This window comes from Pygocentrus nattereri, chromosome 5, assembly GCF_015220715.1.
Source record: "Pygocentrus nattereri isolate fPygNat1 chromosome 5, fPygNat1.pri, whole genome shotgun sequence".
Lineage (NCBI taxonomy): Eukaryota > Metazoa > Chordata > Actinopteri > Characiformes > Serrasalmidae > Pygocentrus > Pygocentrus nattereri.
This window is the reverse complement of record NC_051215.1, coordinates 10830611-10847186: the sequence shown is the minus strand read 5'-3', so window position 1 is coordinate 10847186 and position 16576 is coordinate 10830611. Positions and strand designations below refer to the sequence as shown.

The following is a 16576-nucleotide window of genomic DNA, read 5'->3' as shown; positions in this document are numbered from 1 at the left end:
CATGTCTAAAACGATACATTTTGTAAATCCATTGCTATTTTAAAGCATTTCAGTTTTATATAAACCCCGGAGGGTATTCCTTTTTTTCTATTTTACTTTTATTTATTTTTTTATTTATTTCATTTTCTTCTTTTCTTCTCCATCTGTTGCAGTTTCACAAATAAATTCAGTTTGACACGTAAACGCTGAGCTTTAATGTGCCCAACTGTTATTCTGTTACTGTATAAACGGTCACTCGCGATAATGATGAAAAGATGAACGGGATCAGCCGGAACGCTTTTTAGGGCAACTTCTAGATTGAACACCGATGCGGACCAGTAAGTGGAATGGCATTATGGGAAATGAAGTTTTTACAGAGGAAGCCGCGCTTCTCTGCAGCTGTTTTCTGCAGCTCTAGTACTACACTTCCCGACTAGCTCGGTAGTGTCACATTCAAAGTGCTGTTATGGCGTGAGACGAGGAAAGTTTGCTGGATTCACGGCGTGTTTGCGAGAGTGTTTTTTATTTGAGAAGCTTTCGCCTCTGAACGGCCGTCACAATGCGAGTGTGTGCGCTGTGCTCTCTCTGTGTGAGCCGGGCGGGTCTCGGCTCTGGACTTTTCTCTCTCCGCCGCTCGTTTTCCTCGCTGCCGGCTCTGTGCGGGCGCAAGAAGAGCAGCGAGTACAGCTCCGTGGACTCGGAGCATTACTCCTCACTGGTCAGGGCCGTGGTGTCCACAAGAACCAGCTCACAGACTCCGGAGAGCATTGAAAGCGAAGACGCCCGGCTCTTCGGGGCTGTTGTGAGGTCTAAACCAAAACAGGCGCCCAAAACGCTTAAAAATCCGTCTCCACTGTTGAACGAAGCCAAGAGCAGCGTCCGGTCAGAGTACGAAGCTGAAGCGATGACCCGAATAGCGCTGCGGAGAAATCCAGACCAGCCCACGCTGCCCAGCGTGACCAAGATACTGCAGAAGACCATGTCTGCCACCCAGCTGTTCTACCTGGAGAGGTGGAAGAGAAGGAAGATTGCTGAGCTGGGAGAGGAAGGCTTCAAAGAGTACCGCCTGAGTATGAGCCACTTTACTGTATCCTTAAAGGGAAAGTCCACCGTGTTTGCAAAATTCTTGCATAATTCAGTCCTTGAAATGTAAAAGTCTGGTTTGATGCGAAATGGCTCATTGTAGAGAAATGTACCAACTCTGATTTCTTTTTAGTGATGTGTATAGGAACCAGGGGTCACGATTTCTACAACACAAATGCAGCAATTTTAGGTACTATCCAGTAAACCTACTCGTGTCTTCTGACTTTTTCTATGTAGTGTTAATGATGGTTAAATATGGTTAATGATGGTAAGTCTGGGGGGGAAAAAACACAAGTTTTCTTTGTGGGCTACTTTGCCTTCCAGTACTCCGAAGGTTTACCTCCACTATGAATGGATTTTAAAACACTTTAGGCAAAAAACAAAAAAGCTAAACGTTCATAAGAGAATGTCTCAGGAATCAGGCTGTGTATTCATAATAATCTCAAGCTTTTAAAGGCCATAAACTCTTTAGATGTCTGGTTCCTATCAATCACCACTGTGAACAGCTGAATTGGTTGAGTCATTAGTTTCTCTACAACAGGGCATTTTACATCAGACCACTCTGCATTACTTTATGCGCATCTTACCCTCTCAGTTATGCAGAAGGTTTCAAAAATCAGTGGAATTCTGCTTTACTGCCTCTGTCAGTGTAACCTCCGAATGCAGAAGTACTCTTATTTATTATGTCTAGTGTATGTTTTACTTTTTAGATCTGTTTAAACATGGTGAACTCTTCCATGCTGCTATCGAAGCTGCTTTAACTCAAGAAACCTCCCCAGAAGAAGATGTGGAGTGTCCAGAGGACGTGGCTGGGTATTTGCAAAGCATCGGTCATGTGCTGGAGGATGTCACAGGGGTCAGAGCCATTGAGAGTGTTGTGGAACATGAGTCACTGAAATACTTGGGCATTATGGATTGTGTCGCCATGTACAGGTGGGTGCTTTGTGTTGAACATTTGTTTCTGCTGTGACACATGACTCACTGTTTAGTTCTTTTGTTGTTGTTTTTTTTCTCTCCAGGGCTGTCGTGACTAATAATTCAAATGCAATTTAACAAATCGGTTCTAATGATCTTTTCTGTGAATTGGTAGAGATTAGATGCCAATTTCCATGAGCATTGTGCATACATTATAAAGGAGTGCCTTCTTTCCATTGTTCAAAATTTAGTTGTTGAGATGAAAACCATGTCATTCAGCTTGTTTTGATGTGAAAAACACCATTTTAGTGAAACATACTGTTTACAACTGGACAGTATGACAATATATATTGTCTTGGTTTGCTTCTCTGAGTATATGGTGGATCTAGTCAGTGCTTCAAAAACTTCACAACTGCATGTTTGACTGCAAAGAGAGCTTGGAGTTCCCCTGTTACATGGATTGAGTGTAGCATTACATGAAAGTGTTATACACTCACTTGCTATTGAAAGGCTGGACCCCCTTTTGCCTTCAGAACTGCCTTGATTCTTTGTGTCATACTTTCAACAAGCTGTTGGAAACATTCCTCAGAGATTTTGTTCGGTTATTTGAGTTACTGTTCCCTTTCTATCATCTGGGACCAGTCTGCCCATTCTCCTCTGACCTCTCACATCAACAAGGCATTTTCTTCCACACAACTGCCGCTCACTGGATATTTCCTCTTTTTCGGACCGTTCTCTGTAAACCCTAGAGATGGTTGTGTGTGAAAATCCCAGCAGATCAGCAGTTTCTGAAATACTCAGACCAGCCCGTCTGGCACCAACAACCACGTCCAAAGTCACTTAAATCACCTCTCATATCCATTCTGATGCTTGGTTTGCACTTCAGCAAGTTGTATCGACCACCTCTACATGCCTAAATGCATTGAGTTGTGGCCATGTGATTGGCTGACTAGCTATTTGTGTTAACAGGCAATTGAACATAATAAAATGGCTGATAAGTGTATATAAATCATTGTATTAATAGATTTTAGTACTATTTTTAAATGTGGCACTACTTTGTCTGTGCCAGCTTATCAAATCTTAGAAATATGTCATGACTAATGAGTATCATGAAAACTCACTGTGATATTAGATTTACGGCATATTTCCCACCTCTTGAATTATGGAAGCATATCGGTATCGATGTAATGTGCAAAATGGCAATGTAGTCTTAAATTTGAAGTTGAAACTTATACATGCAAAATGAGAATTCAAATTCAATAATTCCATTTGTATCTGCCATTTGGTATACTACTATTGATATTTCATTAACACAGAGATTTGGATGCTTCAGGTGTACCTTTATTTAAAAGAGTGTGTTTCCCAAACCGGATTAATTTTCTGAGAGGTTATGAAATAATTGTGTTGTGTAAGTGTTAATTAAAATGCTATTCGTCTAACATGTCTTTGTACTCCGTAACAATCTGTTTGAAACTTAATTATCAGACTCACCACCATGTTAGAAAGATGGCAAAATTCAAATGTAAAAGGGGAAACAGTGCCTCTCTGCTTTCCAATAGCATGTTCTCGCCTACTGCACTCATTCTATGGCAAAATGCCTTTGAAATTGCATTCAGCCTCTTTGCGTTTTCATTTTCACAGGCTTCCCAGCTTATCAATCATCCCATCAGGGTCCAACCACATGCTTGAAAAATACCTTAAAAAGGGTTTTTAAGTCAGATATTTTGGGACCCCAGAAAGGTCATGCATGAATGTTATTGATAAGTCCATTTTCTTGGGTTTTGATTTCTCAAAAAAAAAAGTAGATTACTGATGACCCTGAAATGTTCATATTGGTCCATAGACAGAATTGTAATGATAAGCAGCAGTTTACCTTCTGTGGTGTTGAGGTTAAAGCCATAAAAATGTTTTTTTTTTTTTTTTTTTTTTACTACACAGGGGTTCACTGTGTGTTATAGACTGGAAGACATCAGAGAAGCCTAAACCTTTCATTCATAACACGTACGACAATCCCTTGCAAGTGGCTGCCTACATAGGGGCCTTAAACAGTGACAACAACTACAACTATCAGGTACATATATTCATATCGATGCATGTGGAATTTATGGGTTAATAATGACAACAAACTAACATCTTATGTGGCTTATACTGATACTAATAACTTATGTATTTTTAAAAAACTTTGGTATGGATTATATTGTGTGCACTTTAGTCCATATACAAGATCAGTAGGTTAAATCTGATCAATGATGGATAACTGATTAACAGTTTAAAGCCCCCAGGGTTATTACATCCTATTGCTTTTTGCTCAGTAATTATATAGAAAAACGCAAACGGAATTATTCTTAAGTTAGTTTAATGACGAACGGCAGTCTGAAGGGCACAGGCAGGCATTAAAGAAGCTCAATCATGACCGTCTTCATTATTACATGATATTTGCATACTTGCAGCATGCTCATACTCAGTTTGCACTCTCCAAATCTTCCTCTGTCTGCAGGTAGAAAATGGATTGATTGTGGTTGCCTACAAAGATGGCTCCCCAGCCCATTCTCACTGTCTGAATGCAGAGCAGGTGACGCAGTACTGGGAGAAATGGCTCTTCCGACTAGAGGAGTATAAAGAGAAGGACGCCTAACCCAAATGTTGCAGACCTTTAATGTGGTACTGTAGCTTCCAGGTTCAATGGAGGTTTTAAGAGAAATTTTACATTTGTTAGGTTTAAGAAAAAAGGCGTGAGATTAGTAGTGGGCTCCATATGGGTTAAAGTTCGGTGGAGTTTGGTCTCAACGGTTACACGTGACACAAATAAGCGCAGATAATGTGGTGCACAAACAGTGCAAAACATGGTAAAGATAGCATGTTCTACCAGACAGCAGAGCAGAGATGTGTTTGTCATGAAAATACAGCACATCCTCAGTCACCTCCTGCTGTGTAGTCCTACTGTGGAGTCCACTTTTTTTCCCCGAGGCAGCGAACATAAAGAAATGTCCGGTTTTGGGGGATTATCCTTGGCCCAAGGTGGACACCTGAGCACTTCTGTTAAGTTTTGTATCGCCAAAAAGGAGCCACCTGATGCGATCAGCTGCTTCTGGCTATGTTCTTAGGGTTTGCGTGTGCAAGCCGTGGACCAGCTGTACTGATGGTGTGAATCACTGTAATGTTTTCCAAATTCCTGCAGTGTCTGATGTTTCACAGGCACGATTATAACAAGAGTAGTAAGAAATTTGATGGTGCTGAAGTTGGCTTCTTATTTGAATTTTCTATTCTGTACCATTGTCAGAATGTGCTGCTCTGTTTAAGCTGAAACGAAAATTCAAACAAAAACAAGCTGTGCAATAAGAGTCCAATTTCAGCCTTGTAGAAATGAAGATATGAAACAACATTTAGCACTGCTTTTGTCTGGCCCATTGAGTTGAATGGAAAATTGAATTGAAAAATGTATATGTTGTGATTATATACCAAAACCGAAATTCTAATTATGTGATTTTTGGGATACCACCCCTGCTACATCAGTATAAAGCAGTGTTTATATTATTCCTATTTACCTGCTTTTTTGTTGTATAAGTGAGAAATCACTACTTGACTACTTAATCCTCCATTGTACAAGTTCAGCTATTCCAGTAAGTTAACAAAGGCCACTGTATGAGGTGTTAAAGGGGAATTCCACAGATTTATCAAATTTCTGTGTAATTCATTTCTTGATGTATACAAAGTGTTTGGATGTTAATAATTAACTGTAAAGTAAGAAAAAAGATTTCTTTAGACGTGTGGTGGTAGGAACCAGGCGTTGTGATGTCTCCAACACAAATGTAGCCATTTTGACAATCAGAAGTGACCAGTGGACCTACATGTTTCTTCCAGGTTAATATATGTATTGCTAATAATGGTAAAACAGCAAATTAGAAAAATGGGGTATTATTCGTCCTTACAATGCCCTGCATATACCTCTCCGCCATGAATGGATATTGAAGGCTGCATTTAAGGACAGTCCTTTTCAAAACTATCACAAAAGTGTCTCAGGCAATATGTAGTGTTTTCATAACTATATGTTTGAAATTAAATGCTTTGGATGTCTGGTTCCTGTTATGACCACTGTGAACAGGCACATTTTCATATTGAACTGCTCTGAGTGATTTTGTAGGACCTAGATATTTTGAAGAAATCCGTGAAATTCACCTTTAACACATGATTGTTGTCCTTTCTCCAAACCCTGATATCCACATTTAAACGGACTGTACCACTGGGGTGTTTGAACTAGATTTTTTTTTACTTCTGCCTACACTGTGTGTAGTTCTGGCAGGTATGTGCTGTTTTGTTTAGATTTGTTCTAAAGAATAAAGTGCCATTGTTTTGGTGACAGTAAATGCTGAAGGTTTCTTTTTTCATGTTTGCCAGTCCTTTGTTCATCCTTCACACTAATGTTGTATTTTTCTACATCCTTGATGTCACAATCAACAAAGGTGTTATTTAAGAAGAATTTCCCCTGAAATGAACTGTCAGAAAGGAACCTTCAGACTAACTGGCTAAGCAGTTTCTGCTTATTAAGCAGTAATTCAGACATTTCCTCATGGCTTCCTGATGATCATCCTCTGTAATGCGCTCACAAAGCAAATGTTGGATAATCATCAGTGTTAAAGTGCTGGCTATGTAAGTGGTACTCAGAGAACTGTGTGGGCTTTAAGGATGATTGGGTTATTTAGCTGGCTAGCATGTCATTTTAAAGTGAGACAGTGTCCACCCTGTGCTGGAAGGTTCAGCTGTTGTTTGTTCTAATGTGACCCACAGTCACAGGTAGTCATTCACAATCTAGAGCCAAATCCAGTGAGGAAATGGAGGCTACATTAATGACCTGGAAGCAGACGTGAGCTCATGTAAATTTCACTTCACTGAAACGGTTCATTTTTAAATATACAGAAAACTTAAGTTTAATTATCACTGTTACCATACTGTTTGTATGGCCTGCAGCTTTCATCTTTTAAAAAAAAAAAGGAAAAAGAAAGAAAAAGATGGCAGTGTGCAGAGTGCAGTGAGGGACAGTACCAAAAAGAATGCAAATTTTTTGCCACTGCTTGGCAACATTTATCACAGGTCGGATCAATATTGTTATATATATTCAAGAGTTTGAGTTTAGTAAAATGGAAGCAGTGAACAATCTTACATTGAATTATCCCATCTTTAGCACATATAGAAATTTTGTACACCTTCTGCAATATGCGATCACAAAGTTCTTTTGAAACAGGTTCCTCCAGCTCTGATTCCCTGTCCATATAAATGAGATATTAGGATATGAGATATCTAAAAAAAAATGCAGGTTCGGTAAAGTGTATTTATCGACCAGTTGAAAAGAGTACCAACTCATCTGGTATCATTCAGGGTAGTGTCTATATCAGGATATTAGTATCACAGTTTGTTGGAGTAAATCATAAAGCAGCAAAACTCAGAAACCATTGGTTGATTAACTTCATCAAAGCAACATTAAACATCAAATACTGTGATGTATTTCAAAATTACTAATTTTAGTAATATCGACCATCATTAATTCAGAGTCTGCTTTTTAAGTCAACAAGAAATGGAAATCATAACATTTTCCTTCTGTATTTCCAGGTAAAACGGTATCAGGGAGGGTTTCTATTGGTGTTATTATTATTATTATTTTTCTCCACCTGCTGGTGCAGTGATGTAGCCAAACATCACAAGCAGGCAAAAGTCTACATTTCAATAGACAATTATAACCCCAATTCCAGTGAAGTTGGGATGTTGTGTAAAACAAATAAAAACAAAATATGATTTGCAAATCCTTTTCAACCTATATTCAACTGAATACACTACAAAGACAAGATATTTAATGTTCAAACAGATAAACTTTATTGTTTTTTGCAAATATTCACTCATTTTGAATTTGATGCCTGCAACACGTTCCAAAGAAGTTGGGACAGGGGCAACAAAAGACTGGGAAAGTTGAGGAATGCTCAAAAAACGCCTGTTTGGAACATTCCACAGGTGAACAGGTTAATTGGAAACAGGTGAGTGTCATGATTGGGCATAAAGGGAGCATCCCTGAAAGGCTCTGTCGTTCACAAGCAAGGACGGGGTGAGGTTCACCACTTTGTGAACAACTGCGTCAGCAACAGTTTAAGAACAATGTTTCTCAACGTGCAATTTCAAGGAATTTAGGGATTTCATCATCTACAGTCCATAATATCATCAAAAGATTCAGAGAATCTGGAGAAATCTCTGCAAGTAAGCGGCAAGGCAGAAAACCAGCATTGTATGCCTGTGACCTTTGATCCCTCAGGCGGCACTGCATTAAAAACCGACATCATTCTGTAACGGATATTACCACATGGCTCAAAAACCATTGTCAGTGAACACAGTTCGTCGCTCCATCTACAAGTGCAAGTTAAAAGTGCAAAGCGAAAGCCATACAACAACACCCAGAAACGCCGCCGGCTTCTCTGGGCCCGAGCTCATCTGAGATGGACTGACGCAAAATGGAAAAGTGTCCTGTGGTCTGACAAGTCCACATTTCAGATCTGTGAAGGCACCATTAATGCTGAAAGGTACATACAGGTTTTGGAGCAACATATGCTGCCATCCAAGCAACGTCTTTTTCAGGGGGAAGTCTCTGTTTATTTCAGTAAGACAATGCCAAACCACATTCTGCACGTGTTACAACAGCGTGGCTTCGTAGTAAAAGAGTGCGGGTACTAGACTGGCTTGCCTGCAGTCCAGACCTGTCTCCCATTGAAAATGTGTGGCGCATTATGAAGCACAAAATACGACAACGGAGACCCCGGACTGTTGAGCAACTGAAGTTGTACATCAAGCAAGAATGGGAAAGAATTCCACCTACAAAGCTTCAACAATTAGTGTCCTCAGTTCCCAAACGCTTATTGAATGCTGTCCCAACTTCTTTGGGACGTGTTGCAGGCATCAAATTCAAAATGAGTGAATATTTGCAAAAAACAATAAAGTTTATCCGTTTGAACATTAAATATCTTGTCTTTGTAGTGTATTCAATTGAATATAGGTTGAAAAGGATTTGCAAATCATCGCATTCTGTTTTTATTTATGTTTTACACAACATCCCAACTTCATTGGATTTGGGGTTGTACAAGAAAACAAAAATTGTCTTTTAAATGATTTTATAAGATTGATTGTGCTGAGTATATGACCAGCGATATGAAATAAGGTAGAAAGGGTAACTGACTAAGAGGCTAACAAATTACTGAGGATTGAGAAACATCTCATTGAAGCTGTACCAGGTAACCCTGTAAGACGGGTCCTCAGTGAAACCCAAACTTGCAAAGAGACTGTAAGACAGCCTGTTGTGTTCCTCAATGAAGCAGTACAATGGGTAGCCCTCCGAATGGAGCTTCTTTGCCATTATACTGACCAGGGCCTTGGCATAGCCTTTCTTTCTGTGCTCCGGCATTGTGTACAGTATTCCCATTGCACAGTCACAGTAGGTCAGTATCCATGCCACTGGCTGACCATCTGAGTCCAACACACAACACGAAGGAAAATTCAGGATCATGTTCCTAATCATTCGTTCACTGAATTTTCCACTTCCAAACTTCCATGTACTGTTGACCAGAGCAGTGTGAGACTCCTGGAGCGATGACACCTGTACTGATAACCTGATGGTGGTTAAGGAAAGCGAGATTAAATAGACATTAAAGGTAACAAACAAAATTCATGTACTTAAGGCACTTATATAATTTAAAATGGAAAACAAATTTCTCAAAAAATGTAAAATAAATAAATAAATAAATGTATTTAGAGGTTGATGTTTTGGTCACTTTTGAATGTTGGTGGTGCTCTAACACTCGTGGTAGCATGAGATGTACAACCCACACAAGTGGCTCAGGTAGTGCAGCTTATCCAGGATGGCACATCAATGCGAGCTGTGGCAAGAAGGTTTGCTGTGTCTGTCAGCGTAGTGTCCAGAGGCTGGAGGCGCTACCAGGAGACAGGTCAGTACACCAGGAGACGTGGAGGAGGCCGTAGGAGGGCAACAACCCTGCAAAATGACCTCCAGCAGGCCACAAATGTGCATGTGTCTGCACAAACGGTTAGAAACCAACTCCATGAGGATGGTATGAGGGCCCAACGTCCACAGATGGGAGTTGTGCTCACAGCCCAACACCGTGCAGGACGCTTGGCATTTGCCAGAGAACATCAGGATTGGCAAATTCGCCACTGGTGCCCTGTGCTCTTCACAGATGAAAGCAGGTTCACACTGAGCACATGTGACAGACGTGACAGAGTCTGGAGACGCCGTGGAGAGCGATCTGCTGCCTGCAACATCCTTCAGCATGACCGGTTTGGCAGTGGGTCGGTATTGGTGTGGGGTGGCATTTCTTTGGAGGGCCGCACAGCCCTCCATGTGCTCGCCAGAGGTAGCCTGACTGCCATTAGGTACCGAGATGAGATCCTCAGACCCCTTGTGAGACCATATGCTGGTGTGGTTGGCCCTGGGTTCCTCCTAATGCAATGCTAGACCTCATGTGGCTGGAGTGTGTCAGCAGTTCCTACAAGATGAAGGCATTGAAGCTATGGATTGGCCCACCCATTCCCCAGAACTGAATCTGATTGAGCACATCTGGGACATCATGTCTCACTCCATCCACCAACGTCACGTTGCACCACAGACTGTCCAGGAGTTGGCGGATGCTTTAGTCCAGGTCTGGGAGGAGATCCCTCAGGAGACCATCTGCCACCTCATCAGAAGCATGCCCAGGCGTTGTAGGGAGGTCATACAGGCACATGGAGGCCACACACAATACTGAGCCTAATTTTGACTTGTTTTAAGGACATTACATCAAAGTTGGATCAGCCTGTCGTGTGTTTTTCCACTTTAATTTTGTGTGTGACTCCAAATCCAGGCCTCCATTGGTTAATAAATTTGATTTCCACTGATTTTTGTGTGATTTTGTTGTCAGCACATTCAATTTTGTACAGAACAAAGTATTTAATGAGAATATTTAATTCATTCAGATCTAGGATGTGTTATTTGAGCGTTCCCTTTATTTTTTTAAACTGTGTGTATATAAATAAATATATATATAAATAACAACACTAAGCTGCAAAAAGAGCCCATTTTGTTGAATGTAAAATAAACATATCCTCTAAAGAAGACACACATTTTCTGCCAATTTTTGTGGTGCACAATTTCTGTTTACTTGCTGAGTTTAACATATTGGAATATATAAATTGTCATACCTTTTTTTTTACCCCAATATATTACATTCAGCAAAATAAGCAACAATTATGCAGAAGTGTGTTCTCTATAGAGAATGTGTTCATTTATTTTCACTTAAATTCAACAAAACATGCCCCTTTATCAGGAGCTCAAACATTTGCATACGACTGTATATCCATGCATTCAGCCTACAGACCTTAGCTCCACCTATTCATGGTGAAGTAATGAGTGTTTTAGGCCAAACTGCTTTTTGAAAAAAAGCACATGAACAAAAACAGCCTGTTTAATTCTTAGGGATGAAGAGAGGTTGGAAAATGGTCATGTAGAAACGAATTATATACTGTTGTGGGGCATAAAACAGCAAAATAAACATCACAAGTGAACCTCATGGGCAAATGGTCCCTTTAAATTCAGCTGAAGGACTTGCACATTAAAAATAATAGCACTGTTGAGACGTCAATATAGACATTACCCGTCAGTTGGAAGATCAGAGCAATCATCCAGTTTTATCATGTGGCACACAGACATTTTGGTCCCTTTCACGCCTCTGTTTGCTGCTACAGCCTTCACCGTCTCTTCATAGCACAAATCAAAACCTGAGGAAAGGACAACGTCTGAACTGTGAGGTCTGACAAAACTTACTACAGTACTGTTTTTAACCTGCCCTTGCCAATTTCACCTTATAAGTACATAGAAAGTGGTCACACAAGTGGAAACTTGTGAGATGTTGGTAAGAGGTGTGAACTTTCACTTGGCTAGCCTGTTCTCACTGAGCTAATTAGCCAGCTAAAAGCATCAGATTAAAACCCACTGTGTCTTTCCATGTTTTTGTAGGGCTGGCTCGATTAATTCAAATACTCTAGTACACTTCATTATGTTAATACGTCTCTATTTACTTATTTTTACGTTATGTTTAGGTTAATCACGATACATTTAATCAGCAAAAACCTTTAGACTGAGCAATTATTGTTATATAATTGTTAAAAATAAATCAAATATAGCTGGATTAGTTGAATGCATTTTTAAATCATGATAGACATCCATGTCACATAACCACTTTGGGCATAAAAATCAGCTCCTTTTCTAATCAAACAGTTAAGGAGTCAGAAATGAATACTCAGACAGAGGTACTGCGTCCAGTCAAGAATGTCCGTCTCAAGTAGCACGTTCTTGAGGGCAACACCGTCTTTGGCAAAAATGCAAACACCTTTATAAAGATCTGCTTCCTGCATATGAGAGTAGCAATCCAACAATAAGATCACAATTGGAGCAACATAAATAACAACTAACTACTTTTTTCTGTTTGTGGCTATTCAAGCAGAATATAAACAAGCCAAATGTAGTTCCATAATGAAATGTCATACCTCCTGTCGCATTGGCTTGACGAGGAGCACACTAAAGTCAGGCCAGTGGTCAACTAGCACATCTACAGGGTCGGCTTCCACTCGATTTATCAAAACAACAAATCCATACACCTGCAGACAAAAAAGGACAAAATCTTACCTTTGTTAAGACCTTGTTATTAAGTCTTAGCCAGTATGAACCAATAACTAGAAGTATAAATACAGTCAACTAGAGTGAATGTGCTCACCTATATATAAAATAGGCTGCAATGCAATTTCATAAGCCACTAGCTAGTTAACAACAGGCTGGAGATTGTAAACTGTAATTTTCGCTGATCTTTGCAAAATAACTGTATCTTAGTCCAAAGCTTCCAACTCTGCCTTAAAGTACCCCTGTTGTCCTGTTCTTACACACCTGATGTAGCTAGTCACGTCTAATCAGCCATAACAATAAAAAACTACCCTTGTTTCTACATTTTGAATACTGTTCATTTTATCAGACTGTAGTCCACCTGTTCCTCTGCATACTTTGTTAGCCCCCTTTCACCTTGTTCTTCAATGATCGGGACCCCCACAGGATCACCACAGAGCAGGTATTATTTGGGTACTGGATCAGTCTGAGCACTGCAGTGACATGTCAGTGTGTGTTGCGCTGGTATGAGTAAATCAGACACAGCATTGCTGGTGGAGTTTTTAAACACCTCAGTGTCACTGCTGGACTGAGAATGGTCCACCAACCAAAAAATATCCAGCCAACAGCATCCTGTGAGCAGTGTCCTGTGACCACAGACGAAGGACTAGAGCAGGGGTGTCAAACTAAACCAGTAAAAGGGCCATATGAAAAAATCGCAATAAATTTGTGGGTCAGAAAAAAAAAAGTTTTTATTTCATGTTTAATTAATGTTGTGCTATAACAGAACTGGCTGTTTATTCAAAATGTGCAAAAACTTCAACAGTAAAATATCCTTGTAGCAGACATATGAAATATTGAAATATTACATGGACACAAATATTCAACATTTAAATGCCCCCAGGTGCTCGGCCTTTTAAACCTGCCTGTTTACTTGAACTAGACACCTGGCATCCTTTCTTCGCTGCAAGTTCATTAAGACTTGGGCTCAGTTTCTGAGCAGCTGAGCTGATGAAGATAGAGGCGGCAAGGCAGTGGCGCCTAGCCACAAGGCTACGGGTCGAATCTGGATGTTTTGCTTGCCTGCTCGCTGTGAACAGGTTGTATAAGATAAACATGTAAGAGAATGGTGTACAATTGAGAATAATGCTGACTAATGCTTACTGCCATGAAAGGAACGTAAGGGCGGGGGAATGACAGAAGGGTATAAGAAGCACAACACACAGCTAGGAAATATATAGGAAAGGGAGAGAGAATCCATTTTTTGTCATGTTCGCTTTTTAATAAACCTGTTACTCACTTTGATAAAGACTCAGAGGCTCAAATTCATTTTTTGTCATGATTTCCACCACAAACGGAAGTGTAATCGCTGTCCCATAGACTGTTGTTGGGGCAGGAGAGTTGGAGCGCATGCTGGGGACTGTAGTACAGCGCATCGTGAAACAAGCTAATATTATTAGAAACTTAAAATACTTTTGCAGGTCTCTGAGAATTGTGCGGATGGGGGACTAAAGGATGACCAACACAAACTGTGCAGCAACAGATGGGCTACTTCCTCTGCATCTATATGAACTATACCTAAATGGTGCTGAAAAAATGGACATCTGTTTTGCAGTTTTATGGCATAAATAAAGTGAGCCAGATACATGCACTTGCTTTGTTTTTTGGCACTAAACACTGAGCTGGGTTTTTTTCAAGAAACAGAGTGAAGAAGTGATGGCCCAAGAAGGAAGGGTCATAGTCCACTCAATGTTAAAGTCCTATATAATTGTAAATCACCTGTTCCCTCACAGATTGACTACAGCAGATTCCCTGTGAATGATTCACAGAAGCAAATCTATTGAGTTACTGAAGTTTAAGACCGTTCTGGGGTTCAGTTATTTTCTGTTACTCTGCACAGAAGCTATTTTTACAAAAGAGGCACTAAATCATTTTCCTTATATTCATACAGTGCCTGCATTTAGCGCTGACTGACATCACAAGATTTCTTGTCAGCTCGTCATCAAAAACCTTCTTGTTCCTCTTTAACTAAAACACACATTTGGTTGGAACCAAAGAACCCTGTTTAAAATGCCAATACTGTGTAGAGCTGATACTCCTAGATGATCTGAATGGTTAACTAACTACAAGGTACAGAAACACAGAAACTGATGAAAACTGTAAGACATGAAAGACTAAGTGAAGAAGCTGATTTTTTAAGAGGGCACATTAGAGCTACAGCTGCCTCGGTGGCTTAAAAAAAAAGACATTCATCAATGATATTTCTCACTTTTCATAGCTTTCACTTTCTTCTGTCATGGTCCAGAAAAACACACAGACCAGTGTGGCCCATACAGACCTGCTGAGACTTCGGCAGGTAGTGTCTGAGGGTCTTCTCTGCCAGCTTCAGCTCCTCTTTGGTCAGCACCTTCATCGCTCTGTGTTAAAGTCTCCTGCTCGCAGGCAGCCAGAGTTCAGTCTCGGTTCCAGCCGTGAACAGAAACAAGCTTAGAAGCTCCACCAGAAAGACAGTCGGCGTCTTAGCATTTACTGATCTGCAGCTTCGAGTCAGGCTTAAAGTTAATGCTCGACGCTAAAGGTAAACCCAACTACTTATGCGGTCTAGGAAATGCTAATAACCTGGTAACTTGCTGGTGAACCTCACATTATTTTGCCGTTTAAATTTCGAGTCCGTTTGGTTCCTGAAGTCCAGCCCAGTCCTCAGGTTTAGTCCGTTTACCGGTTCTTTACATCCCCCTTTCTTTAGCTGAATGGGTCACTAACGGCTGAGGAGGTAACTTACGCTTCTATATGTTGGCTAACAGGACCTGAAACGCTACTGATTTAAAGGGGACCTCCACCCATTTTTCAAAAATTGTGCACAATTAATCTGTAAGATTTAAACAAAGCCATTCCGAGAGATTTGATGTGAGATACTCACTGATCATGAGACACGTACAGAGTAAGACTAGTAACTAGACGTCTGAAGCGTTTACTGCCTCTAAAAGCTAATTTCACCTCACAGAAAGACATTTCATTTACATTTGTTAAGGTAATCCCTCCAATCGACTTCTGGTTACATACACTATATTGCCAAAAGTATTCGCTCATCTGCCTTCACGCGTATGAAATTGAGTGACATTCTTAATCCACAGGGTTTAATATGATGTCGGACCACCCTTTGCAGCTATAACAGCTTCAATTCTTCCAGGAAGGCTTTCCACAAGGTTTAGGAGTGTGTTTATGGGAATTTTTGAACATTCTTCCAGAAGCACATTTGTGAGGTCAGACACTGACGTTGGACGAGAAGGCCTGACTCGCAGTCACTGCTCTAATTCACCCCAAAAGCTGTCTGGTTGAGGTCAGGACTGTGTGGAGGCCAGTCAAGTTCTTCCACACCAAACTGGCTCATCCTTGTCTTTATGGACCTTGCTTTGTGCACTGGTGTGCAGTCATACCACAGCTTCATCTAGTTCAGGGCTGCCCCCCTGTTTTGTCTTGGGAGGCTGAGAGCTAAAAAGACAAAACAATAAACAAAGAAAGATTTCAAATCAAATATGTAAACATATTTACCATTAGTAATGTATTTAATATTAAAGTTTAATCGGTTGCAAAACTAGGGTTTTTTTAAGCCTTGATAATCAGCCATCTCTAAAGTACCCAGCTTTGATGTTAAGTTGCTTTTTTTACGGTTAGTTCAAGATTGTTCCAGCTTGTTTACTAGCCTGTTGTCTCTGGTTACAATTCTAGATGTGAAAATAGATCAAAAAGCAGCTCTGAATTAGTCAAGCATGTTTTCCATAAATGAGCAAGGATGTGACTGACAGTGACTGACATTTTCCAGCGATGATAAATGAAAAGTCACTCTACCTTGGACTGATTGGGGAAAATGCCACAAGTTTACAGCAAGTCATTTAATTCCTGTAATAAGACAGAACCAGA

The 16576-nt window shown here is 40.3% G+C and overlaps 2 protein-coding genes across 3 annotated transcripts; one reads left to right on the top strand and one right to left on the bottom strand.

The window, feature by feature from the left end:
- Positions 1-240: 240 nt before the first annotated feature.
- mgme1 (mitochondrial genome maintenance exonuclease 1) lies at positions 241-6344 on the top strand. Of its 2 annotated transcripts, none has more exons than XM_037538312.1 (4): positions 241-1049; positions 1842-1995; positions 3916-4048; positions 4475-6344. In XM_037538312.1, exons 1-4 carry the CDS (start codon positions 539-541, stop codon positions 4610-4612), a joined length of 936 nt encoding a protein of 311 aa, XP_037394209.1. In that variant the 5' UTR covers positions 241-538; the 3' UTR covers positions 4613-6344. The 2 variants fall into 2 exon arrangements, with proteins under 2 accessions (XP_037394209.1, XP_017550913.1); XM_017695424.2 differs by having other exon boundaries at positions 245-1049; positions 1773-1995.
- A 2743-nt stretch (positions 6345-9087) lies between these two features.
- LOC108426135 (glycine N-acyltransferase-like protein 3) lies at positions 9088-15744 on the bottom strand. Its single transcript, XM_037538478.1, has 5 exons — positions 14994-15744; positions 12547-12657; positions 12300-12408; positions 11655-11778; positions 9088-9617 (listed from the first exon to the last, which is right to left on the bottom strand). The coding sequence occupies exons 1-5, from the start codon at positions 15066-15068 to the stop codon at positions 9203-9205; spliced, it is 834 nt and encodes a 277-aa protein (XP_037394375.1). The 5' UTR covers positions 15069-15744; the 3' UTR covers positions 9088-9202.
- Between the last annotated feature and the right edge of the window lie 832 nt (positions 15745-16576).

Excerpts from the sequence above, each read along its gene's own strand:
- mgme1 (XM_017695424.2), top strand. The coding sequence starts at position 539 with ATGCGAGTGTGTGCGCTGTGCTCTCTCTGTGTGAGCCGGGCGGGTCTC. Across the intron at positions 1,050-1,772 it reads CTTCAAAGAGTACCGCCTGA|ATCTGTTTAAACATGGTGAA; the intron begins GTATGAGCCACT and ends TTTACTTTTTAG. Across the intron at positions 4,049-4,474 it reads ACAACAACTACAACTATCAG|GTAGAAAATGGATTGATTGT; the intron begins GTACATATATTC and ends CTCTGTCTGCAG.
- LOC108426135 (XM_037538478.1), bottom strand. The coding sequence starts at position 15,068 with ATGAAGGTGCTGACCAAAGAGGAGCTGAAGCTGGCAGAGAAGACCCTC. Across the intron at positions 12,409-12,546 it reads TCAAGCCAATGCGACAGGAG|GAAGCAGATCTTTATAAAGG; the intron begins GTATGACATTTC and ends TCTCATATGCAG. Across the intron at positions 11,779-12,299 it reads GACGCAGTACCTCTGTCTGA|GTTTTGATTTGTGCTATGAA; the intron begins GTATTCATTTCT and ends TCCTTTCCTCAG.